This window comes from Poeciliopsis prolifica, unplaced genomic scaffold (genome assembly GCF_027474105.1).
Source record: "Poeciliopsis prolifica strain line A6 unplaced genomic scaffold, Auburn_PproV2 SCAFFOLD041, whole genome shotgun sequence".
In the NCBI taxonomy this organism is placed as follows: Eukaryota; Metazoa; Chordata; class Actinopteri; order Cyprinodontiformes; family Poeciliidae; genus Poeciliopsis; species Poeciliopsis prolifica.
The window spans coordinates 3418868-3445057 of NW_026562416.1; the positions used below are offsets into that span (position 1 = coordinate 3418868).

Below are 26190 nucleotides of genomic sequence, written 5' to 3' on the forward strand. Positions count from 1 at the left end.
ACTTATTGTTAATAGGTTTGATTTGATTTCTATCTGAATTTCATTTCATGAATATTTGCTGCTCTCCAGTTCAGCACCAGCTTTATGTATTGGTGGGAGACATCATCCATCAGAGATGTTGTGAAGACATGGAGCAAGAGGTGACTTTTATTGAATTTTACTGTACTGGTTGAGATTGAACTAAGTTATTCGTTTGAAACTTATGCAGCAGCTATTCTTTGGTGGTTTGTTAACCCCTGTGTAAAAGACACTGAGGTTTGAGACCATATGCCCCTAATAAACCTGAACACATGACTAGACTCATAGCTGCCTAAATAATATATGAATAAATTCAAACTAGGTTTATAGGGGCAAGACAAACAACACAGAGAACATAGCTTGAAAAACAGACCACTGCATCAATGGTAAAAAGGTAGTAATATATTCATTATGTATATTTAGTTTTAATTAATATAAACCCTTTATTATAACTAAAAAGCTGGAGAGATTGGAGTTTATTTGTGTTCACACCACAAGTGATGCATATTTGGATGAGTTACTTGGAAGTTACCATTTAGAACATATCTTAAGGGTTTGTACAGACATTATTTCCTTCAGAGGTTGAAATTTAATTAATTGATGTATTTCATAGATACAATTTTGAAATCTGTAGTTTTATTTTAGCCTTAGCCATGAGAAAAACATCTCCTCACCATCTACAAATGGCTTGAATTCATAGTATGAATTTTATTGAAGAAGTTTAAGTTTATAAATAGAAGTCAAGAAATATGGAGGATTCACCTTGGCTCAAACAAAGGCCAAGGTGAAGTGCATCATTGATATGGCAACAAATCCTGTTTGACAAGATAAAATGCAGGAAACACAAAATATATTTACTGGAAAAGTGCAGGAACCATTTCAAGTCAAAACAGTCTTTTAGCACCACATTAAAACACAAAGTAGCTTTTTAAGAAATCACACCAAATGATAATGAAGACATTTTTAAAAAAAGATAGTTACAGAAAATTGTTTTTCTGTCTCCTTTTGAGCATTTTTAGTAAACACATTGAATTTATTTCATACTCCAGCACCACTGATTCTGTCCTCAGAGGATTGTATTTCAAACTTCTTTTTGTGAGAAGTGATGTCTGCATGAGATTAATTGACTCAATAATAAATATCAATATATGCTAATTATGCATGCTAAAATACAATACAAGGTCACATTTTTGAAAAATCTATTTCTTTTAAATGCATGTGGTACATAGCTTTAACCATAGAGGTTCATTCTCAAAAAGTGAACAATTTACTACATATGAAGAAGAATAACTTCTGAAAATATTTATATTTAGCTGTCAGAATACAGAATACACTGACCCGCCCCCAACAAACCTTTCCGGCTAACGGTTTGATTACTGTCATTGTCTTTGTTGTCATTATTAACAGTAGCTTTAAGAAAAACATTCCTCATTTATTGATGTCTTTGCAGTTATCCTCAATGTGCCAAATGGGTAAGTGTTTACAATGGGAAATGAAAGTCAGCGTGTACAAATCTAACTAAGAGGCAGCCCAAGAACAAGGGCATTTAAAAGTTAATGCATAAAATAATAAATTATGTTTTAAGAAACAAACGAATGACAATGATGCATCTGTTAACATGTCATTGCTTAATTACATTTTGCTTTCCACAGACTCTTGTTGCTGCCTGTATTTGTCCTCAAACACTGTGGGAGGGGCAATTATTGACAGTCGTTCACATTTCAAGTGTCTGCAGTCATTTTTGTTTTAATCTTGGTTTGTGCTCTCAGCTCAACAAACAGTTTGAGAAGATTTAAAAGCTCAGCTTTCTGGGAAAGATGTGTCTTCAGACAAACAAAATATTAATAGTGCTCCTTCTCTGCCAGGCTTCATCATCAGGTATAGTAACCAGTTTTAATGTCACTAATAAAACCATTTATGCATGGAGGAGCATGTGTGTAGCTAATATTAACAATATTGACCATATATCTTCATCTTTTCCTCACAGTAAAAAATTCATTGACAATTTTTGCCAGTATTTCAACTGGAATCAGGGATCTTCCAGATCTGTTTACAACAGTAATTGATGAAATTCAAGTGGATTACTATGACGGCAACGGATTTAGAAAACCAAGCTCAGTTCTCTGGAAGAACATATCAGATTTCTATCAGTCGCCAATATTCTCTAAAGAGTATTAAACTCTCTGGATGTTGGTTTTACTGAATACTTAATCAGGCTGGGAACCTTAAATCCAGATGAAGGTACTGTGCAGATACTTTGCATAATAAATGTTAAATACTTTAAACAAACTACTATAATTCTTTGCTGTCTGTCTTAGATGTTCATGTTTTACAGTGTATGCTTGGCTGTGGACTGGATGAAACGCCTCCTGAAAATGTAATTTTTCAGCAGTGTGGCTACAATGGAGTAGAATTTATGAAACTATACTCCACAAATATGACATGGACTGCTCAACAACCTTTGGCTGAACAATTAAAACCGCTGTGGACTCTGCCCAGGACAAATTAAACAACATAACACTGTTTTTGACACTGATTTGCCCCCAAATGCTAAAACAGTTTGTGACTCTTAGCGCATTGCAGAGAGAAGGTATGACATTCATTGTTTAATCAGTTTAATTTTAACATTCAGTTTCTGATTTTCTGAGAGTAAGATTACATTTAGCACTAAGAATACAGTAGATCATACTACTGTTTATTATCTCACTTCATTTATGATGATCTTCAGTATGACAAAAATACATAGTAGCTTTTAGTAGCAAAACAAAAAGGATAAAAATGTTTAACTTTTGCATTTGCTGTTTAGAACTTTTGTTTTTATATGAGCAATTGACAAATTCCATGTAAGATTTTGAATAAATTAAGATTAAATCTCTTTTGTCTTTTATACATCAAAATTATTCTTAAACCTATTTTTTGATTTTTGCTTACTGTGGTTCAGCATTGTGGTCAAAGGTTGACGCAGACGCAAGCAACGTCCATTTATTGCATCTTTGCACCATTTCATTTTCTCTTTTGCCTTAACCCTCTGTCCTCTTCTCTCTGCATTGTCTCCCTCATACAGATCTCACTTCTGTCGCTCTCCTCCAGAAGACCCCTTCCTCTCCTGTCCGCTGTTTTGCCACAGGTTTCTACCCAAACATAGCTGAGATGTTCTGGAGGAGAGATGGAGTGGGGATTCAAGAGAAGCCCAGTGAGATCCTACCAAACCACGATAACACTTACCAGATGACTGTTTACCTCAATGTTTCGTCAATTGAATCTGAAGACTGGAAGAGATATGACTGTGTGTTTAAGCTTGGAAATAAAACCATACTAATCAGACTGGAAAAAGGAGCAATCAGTACCAACTGGGGTAAGCTGCTTCTTCTCACAAATTGCACAGATTAAATATCTATTCTACAACTGTTTCATAAAAAGAATGTCTGGTCCTTCTTTCAGATCCAGTGTCTCCTTCGTCTTCGCCTTCGTCTTCGTCTTCTCTTTCCCCTTCCCCTTCTTCTTCCTCTTTTTCTTCTCCTTCCTCTTCCTCTTCCTCTTCCCATTTCTCTTCCCCTTCTTCTTCTTCTTCCTCTTCTCTTTCCCCTTCCCCTTCGTCTTCCTCTTTTTCTTCCCCTTCTTCTTCCTCTTCCTCTTCTCCTTCCTCTTCCCTTTCCCTTTCTCTTCTCCTTCTTCTTCCCCTTCCTCTTCCTCTTTCTCTTCCCCTTCCTCTTCCTCTTCTCTTTCCCCTTCTTCTTCCTCTTCTCCTTCTTCTTCCTCTTCCCTTTCCCCTTCCTCTTCTTCTTCCTCTTCTCTTTCCCCTTCCCCTTCTTCTTCCTCTTTTTCTTCCCCTTCTTCTTCCTCTTTCTCTTCTCCTTCCTCTTCCCTTTCCTCTTCTTCTTCCCCTTCCTCTTCATCTTTCTCTTCCCCTTCTTCTTCTCTTTCCCCTTCTTCTTCCTCTTCTCCTTCCTCTTCCTCTTCCCTTTCCCCTTCCCCTTCTTCTTCCTCTTTTTCTTCCCCTTCCTCTTCCTCTTCTCTTTCCCCTTCTTCTTCTCTTTCCCTTCTTCTTCCCCTTCCCCTTCTTCTTCCTCTTCTTCTTCCCCTTCCTCTTCCTCTTCCCTTTCCCCTTCTTCCTCTTCCTCTTCCTCTTCTCTTTCCCCTTCCTCTTCCTCTTCCCTTTCCCCTTCCTCTTCCTCTTCTCTTTCCCCTTCTTCTTCCTCTTTTCTTTCCTCTTCTTCTTCCCCTTCCTCTTCCTCTTCCCCTTCCTCTTCCTCTTCCCTTTCCCTTCTTCCTCTTCCTTTTCTCTTTCCCCTTCCTCTTCCTCTTCCTCTTCTCCTTCCTCTTCCTCTTCCCCTTCTTCCTCTTCCTCTTCCTTTTCTCTTTCCTCTTCCCCTTCCTCTTCCTCTGAGTTTCCTCTTGGTTTGGCCATTGGACTTGTTGTCGGATTGATTCTGTTGTGCTTCTGCATAAGTGGACTCTTTCTTTGGAAAAATGCCAACAACGGTACTTGAAGATTTTTCTATACACTGGATAGAGTTTTTCAAATTTACAAAAAAGTCAGTTAAATACATGTGACTGAAGAATAATTAATAGTAATTATTGATCTTTTTAAATATTTATATTTCATGGTTTTGATTATGGGATGCCATTTATAAAGTTACACAGTAAAAAAATTAAATATGTCTTAACAGGAACCATTGAAAATTGTCAGCGTAATTTTGAAATACAATAAGTTTATGATTGAAATCTGCTTGTGTGTGGGATCAAAAGGAAAGACACAGCAAAAACTATTATGAAACCAAACTTACTTGTGACTGATTTCTTAATAATCACAAGTATGTGAGCAATTAAATTGACATGTAGGATAATTGGACGTGGCAAGAGTTACATAAATATATTGTCTTAACTTTTGTATAAACTGAAATAAAAGCAATATTTTAATGAGTAAACATGCAGCTTTTATCCATCTTGCCTGGCAGTTCAAAACTTTAAGTTCTGTTTATAATTATACTGTATATTTTGCACATGATTTTCTTGAAATAAGTTGCTTTGCATGACAATTTGTCAGATCAGTGTATAACCTGAATGATGAACAATGTCCTAATTAATTCACTTCTTCCTGCTTTTTATTTTGTTGTGCCTGTTTAATGAATTATTAAAGAACATGTTTTATTGTAATAGTTTGTTTCTTGTTCTTGAGCTCTTTTACTAGAGCGTGTAAATCAAAATTAGTAACTACATTTTAACAATAGATTATTTACCTTGTTTGTTAAAACTTATGTTGAACAGTTTATAGAAATGGAGTGAACAGGTGATAGGTGCTTTCTCAACCTAAAAAGGAACTACTTAGTTTTCAACCAAGATTTTGCAAAAGCAAGAAGACACAGGAACCCTGGCATTTCTTCCAGCCTGGCCTCCGCCAGCTGTTCAGTTCACTGAGCGTTCTGACTCTCTGCTTCAGAGCTTGACTTTTTATTGGCCTAACACAGGGGTGTCAACATCCAGTCCTCGAGGGCCGGTGTCCTGCAACTTTTAGATGTGCCTCTGCTGCACCACACCTGAATAGAATAATTAGGTCATTAGCAAGGCTGTGGAGAACTGATCTACACAAGGAGGAGGTAATTAAACCGTTTCATTCCAGCGGTTTGTACCTGTAGCACATCAAAAAACTGCAGGACAGTGGCCCTCTAGGACTGGAGTTTGACACCCCTAGCCTAACAGAAGGAGAGCAGGGGGGGACAGGATAGCTACCCTGATAACAAGGAAAAGGGGGAACACAGAAATTAAATCTCAGTTTTACTGTCTGAACTTTCTCAGCATCTCAGAAAGTTCTCCTAAAGAGGATTAAGACACCACCTGCAATAACATGTCCAAGGTTAAAGAAAGGTTAGTTATGTCTTACACACAGTTTAACAAATTCCTCCTCTGTGGGGTGAGAACACTAAACTGACCTTTAAATGAAAAACTACTAATAATATAAACTACTAATGTAAGAAAGATAAGAAACATACTAATTCTAACAACAGGCAGAAAAAAACAGCAAAAAACAAAGAATACTACAAGTTCTGTTGTTAGCTTCTACTAACTTAAGCACCAAGCAGCTTTGGTAAAACATCAGAAAGAGAAATGCACTGATGTTTGTGAGGGATTTTAAAATGTTAATAAAGCTCCTGTATCAATAGCAGTGAAATACTGAACATGATAGATGGCATAATATGTTATCTATTTTAATATTTAAAACATAATGATCACTCTCACACTGTGTTATTGAGATCCCCGTTCCCCACTTTGAACCACATGACAGGTTCGCTTTGTGAACCAGAACTGATGCAGAAGAACAATCAACTACAGTCGATTTCATGGGATGGCAAAACATACAGTTCTTTGTTGCTTGAATAAATTAGAGGCCAAAATGGCTAATAATAAAATTTCTGAGTATTTGTAACAAATGATGGACCCAGAATAAAGACCCAGAATTCACGAAGACTCTATTCAGAACCAATGACAACCTACACTTCTGATTCTAGTTGATCACCAAATAAAGAAACGGATATTATGAGTGACGTTTCAATATGTGAATCGATATCTTCTAAAATTATCCTCTTGAAGAAACAGATACTTTGACACTAACAGGGAAATACCGATTCAAACCTGTCCTTTTTCCGTAAACAGAAACCAAATAATGTTTGTTGGCCTACAAGGGAGAGTCAAAACCTGTTCTGGTTCAATTTAACTTTCAAGTGCAAGTGATCTTATCATTGTCATAGTTTTTAGTTTTAGCTTTGGGATTCCTAGTTTAGTTATTTTTTTGTTTTACTTCTTTGTTCCTGATTTTTTTGTCTTGTGATTTTGCTCTTATATGGTTTTAAAAACTCAGTTCTCCTTTCTGATCTGGTGTCAAGTGTGGCTACTGGAAGAACAAAATGCAGACAAGATAGCAGTGGATATGTTCTCAGTTTAATGATAAATAAAGAAAATATACAATACAGGTGCATGTGATGGACCGAGCTAAAAAAAACAGGAGTCACAGGATATATTTAGAAAAAAACAGGGTTTCTATTTTAACCCAAAAATTATAAATGACAAAAGATAAACTGAGCTCATAAAAAGAGTCAAAGAAACAAAACTGAACTCAGGCAAAAGTATAAGCAAACTAACTTCACAAACAAACATAACTGACCTAACAAAGAAATGACACACAGGGGTTTATATACTGGCTGATCAGACCAAGACACAATAGGGGTGACTAAAAGAATACAAATATCACAAAAGCAAATAGTACAGCTAAATCTGGCTAAACTAAAGACCCAAAAATGAAAATCAAGAATAAACTTCAAATACTAATGTTTACATCAATACAAAACTTATCTAAACAAAACTACCATATCCCCCTGCCAGCAGGAACCAGTGGTGTAATCCAGTAAGCACTTAAGCTTACTGAGCTCTGGCCCCCATCCTTTGTTGACATCAGGGTGTGGTCATAGATTTGTCCATCACAGTGCACAAAACCATCCATCCATCCATCCATTTTCCGTCACCCTTCTCCCTAACGGGGTCGGGAGGTGCTGGTGCCTCTCCAGCTGCGTTCCAGGCGAGAGGCGGGGTCCATCCTGGACAGGTCGCCAGTCTGTCACAGGGCAAACAACCATGCACACACACACTCACACCTAAGGAGAATTTGGAAAGACTAATTAACCTGACAGTCATGTTTTTGGACTGTGGGAGGAAGCCGGAGAACCCAGAGAGAACCCACGTACGCACAGGGAGAACATGCAAACTTTGTGCAGAAATACCCCGGGCCGGGAATCGAACCCAGCAACAGTGCTACCAACGGCGCCACTGTGCAGCCCTGCACAAAACCAGTCCTGGAGAATTACTGTCCTACTTTCAGATGCTTTCCATGATCAATACATCTGAATCTGAATATGCCATTTAGGGATTGAACAAAGTTCTATGAATGGGAAACGGAAGACTCATAATTATTGTGACATATAATGTCACAATAATTAATCCTAGAGATAACAAAGGCATCAGGTAGTTTTGTAGTTACAAATTTTAACTTGTCAGCCACTTTTATTTTATGATAATCTCTGTTTGTCAGACTAGAACTATTAAACTAAAATTGCTGTTTACATGGAGTCCAGGTTTTCCATTATAGGGATGAAACATCATTTCTGTCTCAACGGCACTTAATCAAGTCAACATTATCAGCCCCTGGTTGCTTTTCAAGATGTCACAACCCTGAAAAAAACAGATGCAACATTAAAGTGTTAGTTATGTAAAACCATATGGTGAATGCAAGTTCCTTGATTTCTTTCCCACTTTTCATCTAAAATAAAGCATACAGTTGTTCTTTATATACACATTGACAGACCGTGCTTTTCAGGTTAATGATAACAGAAGCACTGAAGCACAAATGCTCATTATTGTAAAATGGTCAGACTCTAGTTTTATATCTAGTTTAATATTTTAGGTTTTGAACTATAGAGATGTACAACTGTACTCCACATTCTTTAAAAACAATGGAAAAAGTCCATAAGAAACTCTTAGGCAGATGCCAGTTGTGGTTCTTGCAGCAGATTGGTTGAGGCTTCTTCTTTAATTAATAAACAAAAGCTAAAAAGGGCATTTTCAATGTTTTTTTAAGCTTTAGAAGCACCACAGTTAGAGAATTTGTGAAACCTCAATTTTACTGTGGAAAACAAATGTTCACTAGTTTGATTCTTGTTTGGGTTCTTCTGAATCCAAAATCATGTATTATCTTATGAACTGGATGAATCTTTAGATTTTCATTATCTTCTTCAATAGACTTTTAATGTACTAACTGAAAGTGTCGTTAAATGAGTTAAACAAAAAAAAATATTAGGTTAACAAATTTTAAGTTGGAATTTGGCATTTTTATCATATTTAAAATAAAGGGATATGTGGTGGGCATGAAATGCTAAGACCTATAGAGTCAACATAGATTAGTAAAGTAGCCTGGAGCCATTTATAGTTTATAATGAACTAAATAAAAACATTTTTTTAACCTTTATTCATGGGTAGCTTGTGAATTTTCCCAATCATTATCCTTGTGGTGTAGCACAAGAAAGAGCAGTACTGCTCACCATTTCGGTTCCTCCTCCAGGCAACAAAAACAAGAGTGCAGGCCAGTGCTGCTAACAGCAGCAGAATCACTCCAATGGCAATACCAAGGTGTTTTCCAAGAAAAGAACCTGGAACCATAGGAAAACATTTCAAATAACGACTTAAGCAATTTGATTGAGATCTGTTTCAAGAGTTATTGCAGTGAAAAACAAAAAGCAATGCAAATAAACCTTTCATCTCTATTTGAATCCTACCTTGGTTTGTTCTGATCATGGTTCGGTCCAGCCTGATGGTGATGCTGTCTTTCAAACCGGCGAACAAAAAAATGCAGTCATATCTCCTCCAGTCTTCAACTGTGACTGAAGAAATATTGAGATCAACGCTCATCTGGAAGGTCCCATCATTGTTAGGGAGGATTTCTCCTTTCTCCACGCCTCCACGGAGTTTCTGTCCATCTTTCCTCCAAAACACTGTGGCTCTTTCAGGGTAGAAACCTGTAGCGTGGCAGGTGACTGCAGAGGAGGGAGTCTTCTGCAGGAGAGACACTGAAGGCTGAACTGAAGACACAGGCCAAAAGAAATGTCAGCTCAAAAAGAAACAACTCAAAGAGAGGTCATGAAAGCCGTAAACAAATATATCTATAAACATGAACAATATAGGAGTATATAGGAAATTGAATTCATACTAAAATCCAAGTAGGATGTTTTGCAATATTCAATAGAACAATATGCTCTGATATATTTAGTGCTGCATATTAAAATAGAATGATGCACTCCAAAATACATTAATGAACCATCACCAGGATAAAAGGAGGCAAAAATATGTGTTTATATCCACGAATAAACTATATGACTGGGGGTTGGACCTGTTGTCTGTAAGGAACTTTTCCCATAATTCAAATACAGCTTAAGAAAATGTACGCAGTCCTCAGTCAAAGCATACTTCCAAAACAGATTATTTCCATCACTGTCCCAGTTGTGTTTGTTAATGACAGTCTGATGTCTTGGACTGATCCAGGACAAGGTTTTCAGGTCGAAGCTTATGAGGTCTTCCCCGTCATAACCGTATTGATTAAAGCCATCAAATTCTCCAGTCTCATTGTCCCAAAAGCATCCATTTGTCCTCTGAAAAATGTGGACACCTAAAATAAAAAGATGAATTTAAATGTTTGGGTTTAGTAGTGAGACGACATCAAAACAGCAAGAAATCTCTCATCAAAGACAAGTGAGTATTGAGAGATACTGTCTAGTTTCTTTCAGCATGTAAATGTGTCTGGTACAAAAAGAAAGTCTTAACAAGGATCACAGATTATGTTATACATTAAATACATTTAATACATTTAATGTCTTAAATGCATTTTAAGACTTTTATTTTGAAGTTAGGGAGGAAGTAAGTCTTGCATTGTGAACTTGTAGACAAAATAAACGAACAAAGTCTTAATATGAAATTGATGGACAACCTTTAATCAAGTCATCACTAAAAAAAATCCAAAGCTAATTTATTTCTGCAGCAACATTTTCAGTAATCTGTGCAAAGCTACATGTTAACTAGCTTTAAGCAATTTTTGAGAACAGACAGAATACCATAAATATTAAATGGATATTTCACAATTTTTTTCATGAGTTACTACTTATAGAGTTTTAAAAACTTAAATTTATAAAATCGTTATTGCAAATGTTTTAAAAAATCAATACTTCATTGACCATTATTAACTGATAGACAATGTATATCAGCAACCTTTGGCACCCACAGAAAAGCCCCTATTTTTTTTATTCAACAACATCACAAATAAGTGGCTGATTCCCCAAGGACAAGAGTGCAGCTTTGCTCTTTGAATCACAGCAAAAGGTCTGTAGTCTGTTTTGTCTAGATTTCTGTTTACCTTCTTTTTACATCGGCAAGCATAAAACTCAAACCTGAACAACAATATTTCACAATGATTACCTATTTTTTAACCCTGGTTAACAAAATGGGAACCTTTGCTGTGTTTGTAGAAACAAAAACAGAGATTTAAGCAATGAAACCAGATATATTATTACAGTCTTATGAACCAAACATTTATAATGGTCCTACATTTATATAGGCATCTTACAAAATCTGTCACTTACCCTCTGACTGGTTGAAGCGCTCTTTCAAGGTTATAATTGTCGCTTTAAAGTCCAAGCGGTTTAACAAGCACTTGTTATTCAACCACTGCATATGTTGAGGATCCTCTTCAAATAGTTTACTCATCCAGTGGGTTTTGGGTATCACATCCTTTAAGCTGGATGTGATACCCAATACGCCACCACTACACCATCAACTACTGCAGATGCCAAAAACTCTGGAAAATCTGAGATTCCTTTAGTGGCAGAAAGGATATACCACAGCGAATGTGGTTCTGTGGGAGAAAAGCAATTCCTTGTAAATCTTTTAGTTTACATGTATAAATCTTAGTAAAAATCTGCAGGTTGTAGTTTGCACTGGAAGGAAAATAAAAAGTTATTCATCCATCAAAACATGCAAACTGCAGAAAAATGTCTCTACAGAGACACTGCAGTGAGTCAGCATTGCTAACCCCAAACCACTTTGCACCACCAATAGTCTAATAATAGTTGTTTCTATTAGTTACAATAATTTCATATTCTATTTGAAAACAGCAGAAACATCACCTCACTGAACAAATCACTACAGTTCATAAACTTTTCATTTCCTGTTTACACAGACTGGACATTGAAAACATCTGTTTCCAGGATCAGTCTCTCCTGTGAAGTAATAAACCACCAGGAAGCTCCATAAACAAATGTCTGCTATTCAGAGGTCACTTAATTTCCAATTAGAAATCAGCAAAGTAGCTTTACTGTTCAGTAATTATGATTTAGAAGAAGAAGAGGGAAGACTTTACCCAGAGATGCAATGCGACAGATGAGAAGAAAGGTAAAAAGCCTCTTCATCCTCTTACAGAGATTATGGATAAAAACAAATCTGCACTCAGAAAAGCATGAAATCTGTAAACATTCTTAGCATGTCAATTTCCCTGCATCTGTGTTTACAATCATTTTTGGTGCCACACTTATTGAGAAGAATTAGCTTCCTGTGTCCATCAGCTTATTTGTGTTTATTTATGAAAATTAGACTCCATTAGAAACATTCAATTCAATTTATAAACATTCAATATTTATATTACAATCGTCATTTATTAATTAAGCCTTTAGAAGGCAAGCAATGTCTTTTTAAAAAATATATATATAACCCAAATCACAATGCTTTTGTAAACAGTTACAGTGCTTATCACCATACGGTTGGATCTGCTTTAGTAAACAAGAAAAATTACAACTAAAATTAAAAAAGAAATTCATATTCGGCTTAAACAAAAACCGAAACATCTACAACCCGGGAGAAATAATGAAATAAACATCAAATTTGGTGATTTCATGAAACGTTCTGTCATCAGCCTGGGTTGTGTTGAGTCAGCATGTTTGCAGAAAGGTGAACACTCACCTGTTGTTACGTCATGCTGCATTTAGAGAATATTCTTTGTGGTATAGAATAATTAGGAAACTTTTTTCTATAAAACCCGTTAGTGCGTCAGCTTAAAGCGTCTCTTCCTGTTACTGACATGAAAGAAGAATCATGACAGAGTGGCCAGTTGACCAATAGGAGAGCAGCTTTCATCCCACATCAAGCAATGAAAGGCGGGAGCTGCAGAGAAAGTGAAAGACTGTGTAGTTTAAATCAACAAGCTGGATGGCATTTGCAGATTTACCTTTTATAGATTCTGAGTGCCAGCTGTAGATTTTAAGGACTCTGTTGATGCATGTGTGAGATAGAAAGCTGTAAATAATCATCAGACTCACAGTCAATATCTTATATTTACACCATAAAAATCTTTGCAAATCTATTACCAAAACATTTTTAATGATCATTTTATTGTGGCTTTACGTTCACCTCATTTATAAAGCCATTTTAAGAGAACTAAATGTTTCGATGTTTCAGTGATTTCTAATACAAACTAAGCATTAATTGTCAATATGTGATTTAATGTCTGATCTTTGTCTCCCTCTAGTGGAATGTTGCTTAACATTCCACTAGACTGCACCAGTCTACCAACAACCTGATCCTGAATGTCAACAAGACCAAGGAGATCATCGTAGACTTCAGAAAATCCAGACCCACCCACACACCACTCCTCATCAACGACTCAGCTGTGGAGGTCGTCAGCAGCACCAAGTTCCTGGGGGTGCACATCAACAAAAACCTCAGCTGGTCTCCCCACATCTCCTCACTGGTGAAGAAGGGCCAGCAGCGCATGCACTTCCTGCGTCGGATGAAGAGAGCATCCCTCCCGTCCCCCCATCCTTCAGACCTTCTACAGAGGGACCATCGAGAGCCTACTGACCAGCTACATCTCCATCTGGTCTGGGAGCTGCAGGGCGTCTGACTGGAAGTCTCTACAGAGGGTGGTGAGGACAGGGGAGAAGATCATGGGGGCTCTGCTCCCCTGCATCAAGGACATCGCAGAGAGGCGCTGCCTATCTCGCGCTCACCAGATCCTCTCCGACCCCACCCACCCCAACCATGGACTGTTTTCCCCCCTGGCGTCTGGAAGAAGGTTCTGCAGCATCTTGTGCAGAACAACCAGACTACTGACCAGTTTCTTCCCCCGGGCCATCAGACTGCTTAACGCCACATAACACCCCTTCACACACACACACACACACTCACAAACCAAACCACCCCCCCATGGACATGGTCAATACATGCACTTTAGTTTAGTTTTGTTTACAACACTGAACCTGTGTATTCTATGGCACTTGTATTTATGATTGTGTAGTATAAGGTTTTAGCTCTGTTACACCGGTAGCCAAGTAACGACATTTCGTTGTCAAGATTCACATTGTGTTTTTTTTGTACAATGACAATAAAGGAAGTCTAAGTCTAAGTCTAAGTCTAAGTCTTAAACATACCTTTGATATAAAGTCAAAATCTATAAATGACACATTCCTCCCTACATACTGCAGAAGCTGCACCGTGCATATGTAATTTATGTAAAAATTTTCATGAAAAAATGACCTGAACTTGTTTGGTTTTACCACAATCAGAGGAATGAAACACTAAGTGAAAGGTTTCGATCTCCAACAAACCCATTCAAGACTAGAATAGAAAAGAAACTTTACTGTCATTGTCACATTTGCAAGATTAAAAGTAACATCAGCCAATGCAATATGCACGCAATAAAAAACCTAAAATTACCTAAAAGATATACACACATCCATATAGTAAAGGCATAATTGGTCAAACTCCAAAATCAACAAAGCAACTGTTTGGGTTGCTGTATTAGAAAATGTTCATTCAGAGCCCCTCTCACTATGACTGATGACCAGACATGACTGCACTAAATGATGCTTATGTCTAATCCAGTATATTTGCCATCTCTGTGTATATTGCTGGACACAGCTTAACTGTACTCTAAATATCTTTTATGCAGTACCAGTAGCTCTCTTTGGACATGAAGCCATTGTGCGAAATCAGAGATGTTTCTGAAAAGGTCAGTTTATTGATTCTCTCCACAGTTGATATCTTCTCCTGTAAAGACAAACAGTTAAACAATGAAGCCTTGTTTGTTGCAGTGGATATAATAGCATTCACTCATTTCAAAATATATATAAGAAGGCTTTATTAAATGTACTTAAATGGTGAATAGTTACCATCAGCAAGCTGGAAACCTGAAATACAGACAAGACGCACCAAAAATGAATTAGTGATCAACCAGTTAAAAAATCTTAAATATTAATTTTGAATTCTGTCAATTAGCAAATTTTTCCTCACCAGTACTTTTCTTCATCCAGAGGACAACTACAGCAATCCCCAGAAGAAGAAGAAATCCTCCAACAATGCCTGCAACAGGAGCAGCTGGGAACTCTGGAGGATAAACTGAGAAGATCCAGTTAAGAAATTAAACAGTGCAGATATAAAATACTTTCTTTTTGAGTGGATCTTTACAAAATTTTAGTTTAATACAAAAAGAAAAATATTGTTTGTGAATTTCTGAGTAAAAGAAAAACATTCTACTGTCTCTACATCTCCATATAATTAAGGAAATGTTATCTAAAACAGACAAATCTATTGTAATGTATATTTTTAAATAAATATGCACAGTATTAGCAGAAAAAGGACAGTCTCTCAATTAAAGTCCTCATTTATCAGCCTTATTCTTTCCAATGTGTCCAATATTTATAAAGAACCCATGTAATATGTAGCTACAACATTGGGATCCCTCTTCTTCTTTAGCCATGTTTATGTATAAATGGTTTTACAATGTCATGTTTATATGGAAATACTAAAAAATATATGTTTTTGAAAGAAACATATGTTGCTCAAAAATCTCAGTTTATTGTCCCAAATAAGCGGTACCGTCACAGAGGTGTGTCTTACCCCAGTTTGTACGGATGACAGATTTATCCAGAGTGATTTTTATGTCGTCTCCAACACCAGAAAATTGAAACACACAGTCGTATCTCCTCCAGTCATCAGGTGCGACTGATGAAACATTGAATTCAACACTCATCTGGAAGGTCCCATCATTGTTCAGGAGGATCTCTCCTTTCTCCACATCCTCATGGATCTCTTCTCCATCTTTTCTCCAGAACATTTCAGCTCTGTCAGGGAAGAAACCTGTAGCATGGCAGCTGACCACAGAGGAGGGAGTTTTCTGGAGGAGAGATATGGAGGGGCTTTCTGTAGAAAGAAATTATTCATAAATAATTATTATTCATAGCTTCACAGCTATGAAAAAATCCCTGTATAAACTGAATAAATGTACCTGTCCTCTGCAGAAAGCTCTTTCCATGATGAACATACTTTTTCAACCAGTCAGGACATTTGTAGATGTAATAGTTTTTATTATGTTCTAATCTGGCTTTCTCAGCATCCCATATGAGTTTTGTGAGCACAGCTTGTGATTTTGGAGCAGTCCATGTCAGTGTTTTCAGGTCCAGGGCTAAGAAGTCCTCACCATTATAACCATACTGATTAAATCCTATAACTTCTCCAGTCTCGTCGTCCCACTCACAGCCATTCATTCTCTGTAAAATGTGGGGACCTTAAAGAGAGAAAATTTCAATAAACATAAAAGACATCTTAAGTGAAATCTTAAGGCTAAATAAGTCTTGTACCTATATAAAAAATAATGATACCTGAACTTGTGAGACTGACTGTAGCTTAAGCATGAAGCAGAAATGAACATGAACAATAAAAACATTTTAAGGGAAGCTGTTTGATCAAATTAAACAGAATTTAGCAAGAAATTAAATGAACAAATAAAGCTAAAATTAGGAGAACAATATATGGGTACAGCATAAATTTGCAATAAAGTAAAATGAAAGCACTGGAAATAATTTATTTTATGGATTCAAGCACAAAAAGGCCAAAGCAATACTCTACAGTCAAAGGACAGTGCACTGCTTTACAGTTTGTTTGTTGTAAGGCTTATATTACAACAAAAAGAGATAAAACAGACTGGACATATTGGTAGCACATATAACCCTTTCTATTCTGCTCCAAACATAGCATATCTATCTTTAGTATAGCTATGATTTACTAATACTTGAAAATGATTCCTTTATCCTGGTGGTGTTTACAGAAAGTAGGTCCTGGTTTTGTTATTGTTTTAAAAGAGAATGGAAATACAATTAAGAGCACTAAACAATTGAAATTCAAGTTTATCCAGATACTGTTATTCTACAACGACTTTAAAAGAAAAAATTAAGAGGAAAGTTTTCTACAGTGTGTGCAATAGGTTAGTTTAGGCAGAGCTGAACTAAGCAAGGCAAAAATGCTTGCTTTGGACCAGAAAGCAACAACTATTGAATTATGATGAGGAATGCAAGAAATGTATGTATTTATTTATTTATTTTTGCTGAACCCATGTAGTAATATGCAAGTTATATTTTCTCAAAAAACCTTCTTAGAATCATGTACTCCATTAGTAAAAAAGTACATCTAAGGCTATGTACTTACAATCAAGATTAGAATAAACTTACATTTGCAAAATACAAACAACAGCAGATAAGAGAACTCAAACTTCTGTTGTTATATTTTATTGAGTATGCATATAATTCTATTACGGTAGACTGGGTTATATTCATCATGTCTGAGGTTGGAAGCACAGCTTTTCTACATCCTTCATCCATCTGACAGGATTGAAGGACAGACTCAATCACAAAGGTGAAAGTGTGAGAAAAATATTCATGTAGTCTACAGAATTTTTTCCACTGTAAAATGACATTTAACTTAGTCAATTTTAAGATATGACAACACCTAAACATTATCATGAAAGTGTCAAAAAGTTTTTAAAGTTATACAGCAGATTACCTTCAGTGAGGTTTAGGCGTTGCTTCAAAATATGAATGTTTGCCCTGAAGACATGCTGACTTCCAAGACACTTCTCAGAATACCACTTCAGGTGTTCAGGACTCCTTTCGATCAGTTTCCTCATCCAGTCTTGTTTGGGCTTGGCTGTCTTGATGTTGCTGTCACAGTATCCCACCTGAACTTCGTCTACTGTTGCAGCACCAACAAACTCTGGAAAGTCTTGAACTCCATAGGTAGCAGTCAGAAAATATCTCAGGGAATGTTTTGCTGAAGAAGATTAATATTAAAAAAAGTAACTCTATACCTACATTAAGAATTCAACAATGGACAATTTTATACTGTATTGGGTCACAAACAAACATGACAACAACATACTTTACTCAAGGAATTTCACAAAGTACATTATTCTGGCTGTCCTTTGTGTTATTATGATAAGTGTTCTATGATTACATTCATCAAACACAGGTTAGGTTTGTTTATTGCTGAAACATAAACCATGTTTCACATTTTTAGCCAATATGTCCCTCATTGGAAAACATACCTTAATATACATGTAATGATAGCCAGATTACAGCCTGTTGGGGGTCAAGGACTGTCTTGAAGTATTATTGTACTTTTATATTCGCTATAAAAGTTAACATTGTGTTAAATGGACACACGAAAAAGAGAAAACTTTTATCTAGCGTGGAATATGTGACTATAGGTACAAGCAGTAGCTCATGATGAACGGATGTGTAAGGGATTTTATAAATAATATCAAAACTGCAGCGTTTCGGTATTGAATGGACAAAAGCCACGCAGGCCAACTTAAAAATGAAACTATCAGAATATTGCAACACAACATGCAACATTGTCTTACCCGAAGAGGCAACGTGAAAGAGCAACAGTAGACCAAAGTAATTCATGATTGCGATTAGTTGGAGCTCTTCAGAGGGAGAAGAAACAGCTGAATAAACATTACGGAACCAAAACAACCTACCGGAAAGGGGCGTGTCCACGTTCACTGACGTTGTCACATCAAATGCTGAAAGTAAACACAAAGGTGAGAATTTAGGGTCAATGAAAGAGTTCACCGACTGACCCTTTGCACCCTGCAGCATTTTGGTGAAGGTCGATTAACTCCTGTATTTATGTATTATTTGTTTGTTTAAAGTTCTAGCATGTTAAATATTTCTCTATTATTCAGAGATGTATGTCACATTCCTCTCTTTTCAAGGGAGAGAGAAAAAAACCCTAATACTTTTAGAAACCATGGGACAGGTATTAACCATCATCTTGAAATTTAAGTCGCTCAATAGAACCATCACACAGTCCATGAGAATTTGAAAACATTTGCTTTACTTGCCAAAGTTACATTTAGCTCAGCTGTTTGAATACCGCCTTCTCCCCCTCCATAACATGAGGACAAATTAATGTACTTTAGTTGTATTTATCCATCTGACCATGGTGAACAAATCTGATAGGTTTGGAAACATTTGAAACAAAATTAACCTGTTGGAAATGATTTGTCCCACCTCCATGGAATCAATTAACCAAATTCATTCACCAAGTCCTTAACTGGGCTTATTCCTCTCACCATGGACAAGAAGTCATGCAGACTTGAGAACATTTGCTCTTCATTTGCTAAAGTGCAAATGAACTTGAAATATGATCGTGAAAAATACATATCTTGAGAAAAGATCAAAACTGAAACAGGCCGTTAATTCGAATGACATTTTAACTCACAACATGAAATAGTTTAGAAATTTTCCAACATTCAGCTGATTGTGAAAAGTACTCTTCAGTTTTCTGCAAACGATGGTCCTGCTGTTCATCTCGCGATATTTTGTATCCTCATTATCTTTTCTTTGTGTTCTGCAAATTACAGGTAAGGTGTTGCACAAGTAGACTTTAAAGTTTCATGTGTGTCAATTCCTGTAAAGTAATTTTCTACTCTCAGTCATACATATACTTCATCTCTGGTGAGCAACGGATAGAGACGTAAACATACTCGGAATGAAACGTGTCCCCGCGAGATTTGGAGGAGTTTAGTTGTGCAAATGCCACGTCTGACAAGCAGCATCAACGCAGACGGATCTATCAGCTCCTTTTCCTCTCAGGACAGAAGGTTATTTAGTGGCAAAATAAGCCGATATATTGAACACTATTTGGTAAGACTGCACTGATTGTTTTTCATTGTATTCCGCTCTTTGTAGCGATGCTCAGGTTGCTGCATCAAGCTAGCACATCCACTGGTTGTTAGCTTCCTAGCTAGCTCTGCTGCAGCTCTGGAAACAGCTTGCAGAAACCGGTGGTGATTGTTTAGCGGTCGGATTTTACTGTTTTCTGTTAGATTAAAGGTGGTTCTTTTCTAAGGGAATTAAAGAGGTTATCTTTAATCCCACAACAAATAAATAATCACAACACAGAGACACCAGACTTCTGTGAGTGTTTAAATTAACGAAAATACTTTATACAGCTGGTTTTGTTATAAGGAAAGAGAAAAGCTTCATTAAAGATTTCTGAAAGCTGTACGCTGGTAACCTGTTGTGTTCAAAACTTAAATCAAAATCATGTATGTAGTTTTGGGTTTGATGCTAATAGTTTCATCCAGGGTTGATGATTCAACTCAATGTAAAGAAGAGGGATGTTACAGTATTTCATGCACACCAATCAGACATAGAGTCATATTCTTTCTATCTCTCTCTTTGCTGCTAAAACCACGCTGTGCTGTCCAGGCATAGGATCTGAGTCCTGTAAGATGTGAGGCTGGTGGATCTGATTTGTTTCACATAAGCTCAGTTTGATTGAGATCCAGCCAAATCATCACCACCTAGACTGTGGCATGCTCTTCATGTCGCTCTTCGACCAATTTTGCTTTTCGCCAGAAGGTCGCAGACACCACAGAGTCCATACAGTTTCTTTCCTGACTGGTCTGTGTCTACGCAGATGCATATGCAAAACGCTGTGATTTACTCCTATATTCTGATATCCAAAATTATAATTTGTCTTGTTTATATTTTTCTTTTGCTTATATTGAATTTTTCAACACAACATACAGATGCCAACAAAAAAAGAAAACAAAGTTTTTTATTTTTTCTCCTCATTTCTCTTTCTCATAGAGTCTAATATGGGCTGTTTACGTCTGCTGACACTGACACTGGCTGCTTCTGCTGCACTGCTGTTATCCTCTCAATTGGCTACAGCTCACAGCCATTCCCATGGGGACCATGAGCACAGTCACCACGGCCACTCTCATGGAGAGGATGATGGACACGCCCACGGCGCTCAGGTGAAGATGTTCCACGGAGCGAGCAAGTGGAGCGCTGAGGCCAACCTGCCTCAGCACGAAGAGGAGCAGCACCATCACGATCATGGACACGCACACTCCCATGATCACGGACACGCACACTCCCATGATCACGGACACGCACACTCCCATGATCACGGACACGCACATTCTCACTCTCATGGATCAGAGAGAGCAAAGAGAGAAGCAGATGGAGAGAAGCGTGACTTAGTGGAGCTCTGGACTCAGGTACACACAGAGGAATGTGTTGCTATAATTGTAAAAATTTCCATTTTTACGATGGAGAAGTTATTTTTCCATTGTAAAAATGGAAAAATAAAGCCACAGTTTTACTATGTGGCTTTACGATTATAGCCACATAGTGAAAATGTTGGTATAATGGTAACAAAGATAGAAAATCTTTCTTTCAAAAAGTGGAAGTTGTCATGTTGACTTCTTGGTGATTCGTTTGGGGATTGATATCACATTTTTTGTACTGAATTGAACTAAAATCTAATTGTTCTGGCTAAAAAACAATCTCACCACTAAGCTACGAGTATTGATCACTATCTTTGATCATGATCAATTCTACCTTTACCCGGACTCTTCCCTAACATGTAACGTTTTTGAGGAGCGTCAGCTATTGAGCTTATTTTCATTCTCTGCAGGCAATCGGAGCCACCCTGCTGATCAGCGCGGCTCCGTTCCTCATCCTGTTTCTGATCCCAGTCCAGTCCAACAGTGACCAGCACCAGAACCTGCTCAAGGTGCTGCTGAGCTTTGCTTCTGGTGGACTGCTGGGCGATGCCTTCCTGCACCTCATACCACATGCTCTTGGTCGGTTCTCTTTTGTTTTGTTTCATAGCTTATACAAATTAAAGTTTTACTCAGAATTGTTTACATTTCCACCACGTGAAATCATACTGAAGGTTTACATGAGAGTAAAAATATTTTTTTAATATATTTTGCTGTTTTATTGAATATAATAGATCGGTCTTTCTGTTCTGTTTCTAAAATCCTTTATTTTACAGATTATAGCTGCAGACTTTACAGTTTGACTTTCTAAATTTAATGCCTGTTTCTTTATGTCATTGTGTTCTGCATAGATCCTCATTCCCATCATGGAGAGGAAGATGAGGAACACGCTCATACAAGCGAAGAGTCACATGACCACGGCCACTCCCATGGTATTCCTAGATCCTCTTTTCACTCAGCTGTTATGCAATAAGGTCAGCGATATTCCATATCAATATTTCCCACCTGTGAACTAGAAACCTTTCCAACACAGGAGCCGCCCACGGTCACATGATGTCTGTGGGTATGTGGGTTCTCTTGGGAATCATCGCCTTCCTGGTTGTTGAAAAATTTGTGCGTCTGCTGAAGGGAGGACACGGACACTCCCACAGTCACTCTCACGGTGGGAGAGAAATTTCTGAACTTTTTACAGATTTTTTTTTTTTTTACTTTAAGGTTGATATTTAGAAGTATTTTAAAATATGATTCTGCTTCTGATGTTTTCTGGTCCACTGTGTGAATTTAAAGAAAGGACTTATATAATCAAATGCATTATAGTGTTTATCGTATTCTGTGAATGAACAATAAGGCACTGATAAAAAAAAAATCTTTAAGTCTGGACACTTTTAGTAGACATAAAATAGATAAAGATGGCAAGTGTATTTACATCTCCTTCCAATATGCATTTTGACCACTAGATGTCATGCTGGGCTGGATTACGTCTTTTAGGATAACTAAGTTTTACCTTTGTGAGGTAAATGATACATTTCCTGGATGTCCAACTTTCAGCTGCTACCAAAGAAAAGGTGAGTGATGGAGAAGAGGAGAAGGAAAAGAAGACAAAAGAGAAGAAAACAAAGAAAGGTGCGAAGGTGGCGGAGCCTGAGGAGAAGAAGGGCGCAGGCGAGTAATCTCATTTCCTGGGTTTTTCGCTATCGTTACCGTTCTTCCCTCTCAGGTTCCCTCAGGACTTAATGTAGGAGGTGCTTACAGTTTTCCTCTTCGAAATGTGACACACTTTCAGGAAGCATGACCAGTTCTCAGCACAAAATATTTTTATAGTCAAAGATTACCAAAAATGTTTTTTCTCATGAAAAACAAACTCACTATAGGTGTAGAAGCTTTATAACATGATAATCTCATACTGGCTCAAGAGCAATAAAATAAAAATACATTGTACATTTTGTTTACAAACATCTTAAGGATTTATTTAAATATTCCTACAACTAACCACAGTAAAAGCAAAGGGAAGGTATCAATTTTTTAATTTTTTGAAAAATATCTTTGATTCTGTAGAAATATTCACACATTTAAAAATTAACTTATTAATTCTTCCTTTGACAACATTAAAAACATCAGTAGGAGGTGTGTCTAAATCTGAGTTATTTCTCTACAGATGGAAAAACTTCATAAGAAAATAATTATAATTTTAAGAAAACATTCTGTGGTTTATCAATTGTTGTTTTTCTCTATGCTCTTTTTTTCTTTTTGGTTTCATAAACTAAATCAATTTTTGAATTTGACCTGACAAACTATAAGTGGTTAAGCAGAATTATCATTATACATATTCTTATTTGATGTACATACAAATGCCATTTCTGTTTGGAAAAAAGTCTAAACTTGAGCTAGTATTGCTTGAATTTATGTAACTCTTCAATTTTTACATTTTTTCAGGTGTGGAACGAACCTGAACACGTTATCAATCATTATTGATAACGTGTCATGGTCATATAAGCTGTCATTAAATATTATTACTTGGTAAAAACTGTTTCATTTTCTCCTTGGGAACAGAAATCAAGGTGTCAGGTTATCTGAACCTAGCAGCTGACTTCACACATAACTTCACCGATGGCCTGGCAATCGGAGCGTCATTCCTGGTCAGTCCAGCTGTTGGCGCTGTCACCACTCTGACAATCCTGCTTCATGAGGTCCCACATGAGATTGGGGATTTTGCCATTCTCGTCCAGTCTGGCTGCACTAAAAAGAAGGTATTTACATTTTACATTAGGTTTTATCATCTACTTTTTAAAAAAAATAAACATCAGAGCTCTTTAGCTTTATCAGATTTGTTATTTTCTTCTTTCCTTACGCATCAGTTTTGTCCTTTTTTCTAAAGATGCTGTTTCAAGTTTGTTATATTTTACTAAAAATTTAGAATTTGCCACAAACCCCATCAGTGTAAAAACAGGAACATTTAAAAAAAATGCAGCAGGTCTGAATATGTATTGCATTGTTTGCTTCTGCAGAACAGATGGCTCAGTCTTTCTGTTTGTCTCAGAGGTCAAACTCAGCAGCAGCATTCACTCTGGAATGATTTACGTGCCCTTATTGTGTGACCAAAGTTTCAAGTTGCAATTCCTGGTTCAAAGTTTTTGTGTCTTTCCTAAGTTAATCCAACGTTGTCTGCTGCTATTTGTAACAATCAAACATTTTCCCATGCAGGGACCCAAGCAGCCCAAATTTGAGATTAGAATTAGTGAAATATTGTGAATTGTATCGTTACAGTTTTAGTTAAAATATAAATATTTCTCTGTTCACTAAAATAAACAGCTGAAAACAGAAAGTTACACAGTATTTGTGTATGAAGTTTTAAAATGGTGAAGAATGTTTATGGGTATGATATGAAAGTAGGTTAATTTTGTAACAATTAGGAATTGGTAAAGGTGGTAATGACCACACATTCCCTAATAGTAACCTAATCATTTAAACTGCATATGTGCTAATATTGTTAAATGATCATTTTTAGCATTCCTTTAAATTGAGAGAAACAGGAAGTGTGCAGGTGATGATTAAGCTGAGTTTCTGTCGTTCCTCTTTGTGCATCAGGCTATGTGTCTGCAGCTGCTGACCGCGGTGGGAGCTCTGGCCGGGACGGTTTGCTCCCTGATGGCTGAAGGTGTCGGCGCCACAGCGACCGCCTGGATCTTACCCTTCACAGCTGGTGGGTTTGTTTACATCGCCACAGTGACGGTGCTCCCCGAGCTGCTGGCGGGCCGCTCCAGTTTCGGCCAGTCTCTGATGGAGATTCTGGCGCTGCTGTTTGGAGTCGGCATGATGGTGCTGATCGCAGAGTACGAATGAAACGCTTTATTTTGGAGCGGACAGAAACTTTTTCAGCACAAGTGAAAGAGAACAGAGACACTGACAGGGAAAAATACGCAAAATTCAAATGATTTTTTTGTTTCTTTTTATTGCCTTGTTTTTGATCAAATTGAATTTTCTGTTGTTTTTTTAACCAGAAGGGTCAATGTTTTCTGAAAAAAGAGGTATGGAAAGAGATTAGTGGGTAAAAACTGATATCAGGATAAGGAGTTTTGCAGTAGAATGGTCTGTAAATTCACCTTCCACTTATGTTAAAACAGCCATCCGACTTTGAGTGTGACTGCTGCATAAAACGCAGAGCAGCTCCTCAGTACAAGAGAAGAATGTTTCTTCTACAGTGACCTGCAAGTGTAAAATCCTATTGTTGGGTACTGAATGTTAACTTTTTTTACATTCCATGCAAAATGATGATGTTGCTTTTGTGTGGCCAAACTGTGCATCACGTTTTAAATTTGATTTAATTTGCTTGAAGAAATATTTTTCAGTACCTTGTTTGAATTTGCTGGATGTCCCCAAATAAAGGCTCATTATTTTCTAAGTATTATCTGGTTCTTAATAAATATTAAAATAAAGTGTATATCATTTAAGAAAATGTATGTGATGGCAAAAGTATTTAGAACCTGTTTAATCAAGCATCAAACCTATCCATGATGTAGCAGTTCGGCCAAGACATTGGAGGAACAGAAAAAGACTAGTAAAAACTCTGAATCCCAGAATGCAAAGCGTGAATCCCTTTTTATGCACAGCAGAAATCCCTGTGATATTATAGAGCAACAAAACTCTATGCAACATCAAGTTTCTCATCTTTGTCCACAGCAGCAGCGGCATTTGGAAGAACATGCATGTGAACTTCTTCTCATTTACAGAGTTATAGAATTCATCTTTTAAGAAACTTTGGATCCAAAATAAAGTATACAGTTGTACTTTAAGAATAATAAAATCAAATAAATGTGCATTCAGTGCAATGTTTTTTAAAAGCCTAGATTTGCTTTCGAACCCCAAAATGTTCACTCTAACAAATTTAAGAGTTAGGAGATTAGTCCATAACATTTTAAACACACTATTTGAAATGTGAACTAATAAACAATGATGGGTGATTTTAAATAAACATTTATGGATTCTGGATATAAATGTTTATATTTCCTTCTCCAGGAAATTCTTGTATTCCCATAACAGCAGTGTTCAATGATGATTAGGTTCATTCACAAAAGGAAGTGAAAGAGGGATCAAATGTCAGGAGGAAAAAAACTGCTGTTTATGTGCCAGTTTCTTTCAGTTTTACAGTTTTCCACGCCTAAAATCCAGGGGAGACAAGCAGATTATAATAGGTTTTTGTGAAGGTGTGGTTCTTCTCCAGAAGTGGCTCCTCC

At 36.9% G+C, this 26190-nt stretch overlaps 1 protein-coding gene and 2 pseudogenes across 2 annotated transcripts; 2 read left to right on the plus strand and 1 right to left on the minus strand.

Annotated features, from left to right (window-relative positions):
• Window positions 1-1788: 1788 nt before the first annotated feature.
• LOC129375892 (uncharacterized) lies at window positions 1789-5152 on the plus strand (annotated as a pseudogene).
• A 1802-nt stretch (window positions 5153-6954) lies between these two features.
• On the minus strand, window positions 6955-18419 carry LOC129375678 (uncharacterized; annotated as a pseudogene).
• An 814-nt stretch (window positions 18420-19233) lies between these two features.
• On the plus strand, window positions 19234-25361 carry slc39a7 (solute carrier family 39 member 7). 2 transcript variants are annotated; one of them, XM_055055259.1, is made up of 8 exons: window positions 19234-19303; window positions 20538-20953; window positions 21373-21541; window positions 21811-21891; window positions 21993-22121; window positions 22508-22621; window positions 23510-23706; window positions 24545-25361. In XM_055055259.1, exons 1-8 carry the CDS (start codon window positions 19234-19236, stop codon window positions 24797-24799), a joined length of 1431 nt encoding a protein of 476 aa, XP_054911234.1. In that variant the 3' UTR covers window positions 24800-25361. The 2 variants fall into 2 exon arrangements, with proteins under 2 accessions (XP_054911234.1, XP_054911235.1); XM_055055260.1 differs by lacking the exon at window positions 19234-19303 and adding an exon at window positions 19366-19586.
• Window positions 25362-26190: the final 829 nt, after the last annotated feature.

Excerpts from the sequence above, each read along its gene's own strand:
- slc39a7 (XM_055055259.1), top strand. The coding sequence starts at position 19,234 with ATGGTCCTGCTGTTCATCTCGCGATATTTTGTATCCTCATTATCTTTT. Across the intron at positions 20,954-21,372 it reads TAGTGGAGCTCTGGACTCAG|GCAATCGGAGCCACCCTGCT; the intron begins GTACACACAGAG and ends CATTCTCTGCAG. Across the intron at positions 21,892-21,992 it reads TGACCACGGCCACTCCCATG|GAGCCGCCCACGGTCACATG; the intron begins GTATTCCTAGAT and ends TTTCCAACACAG.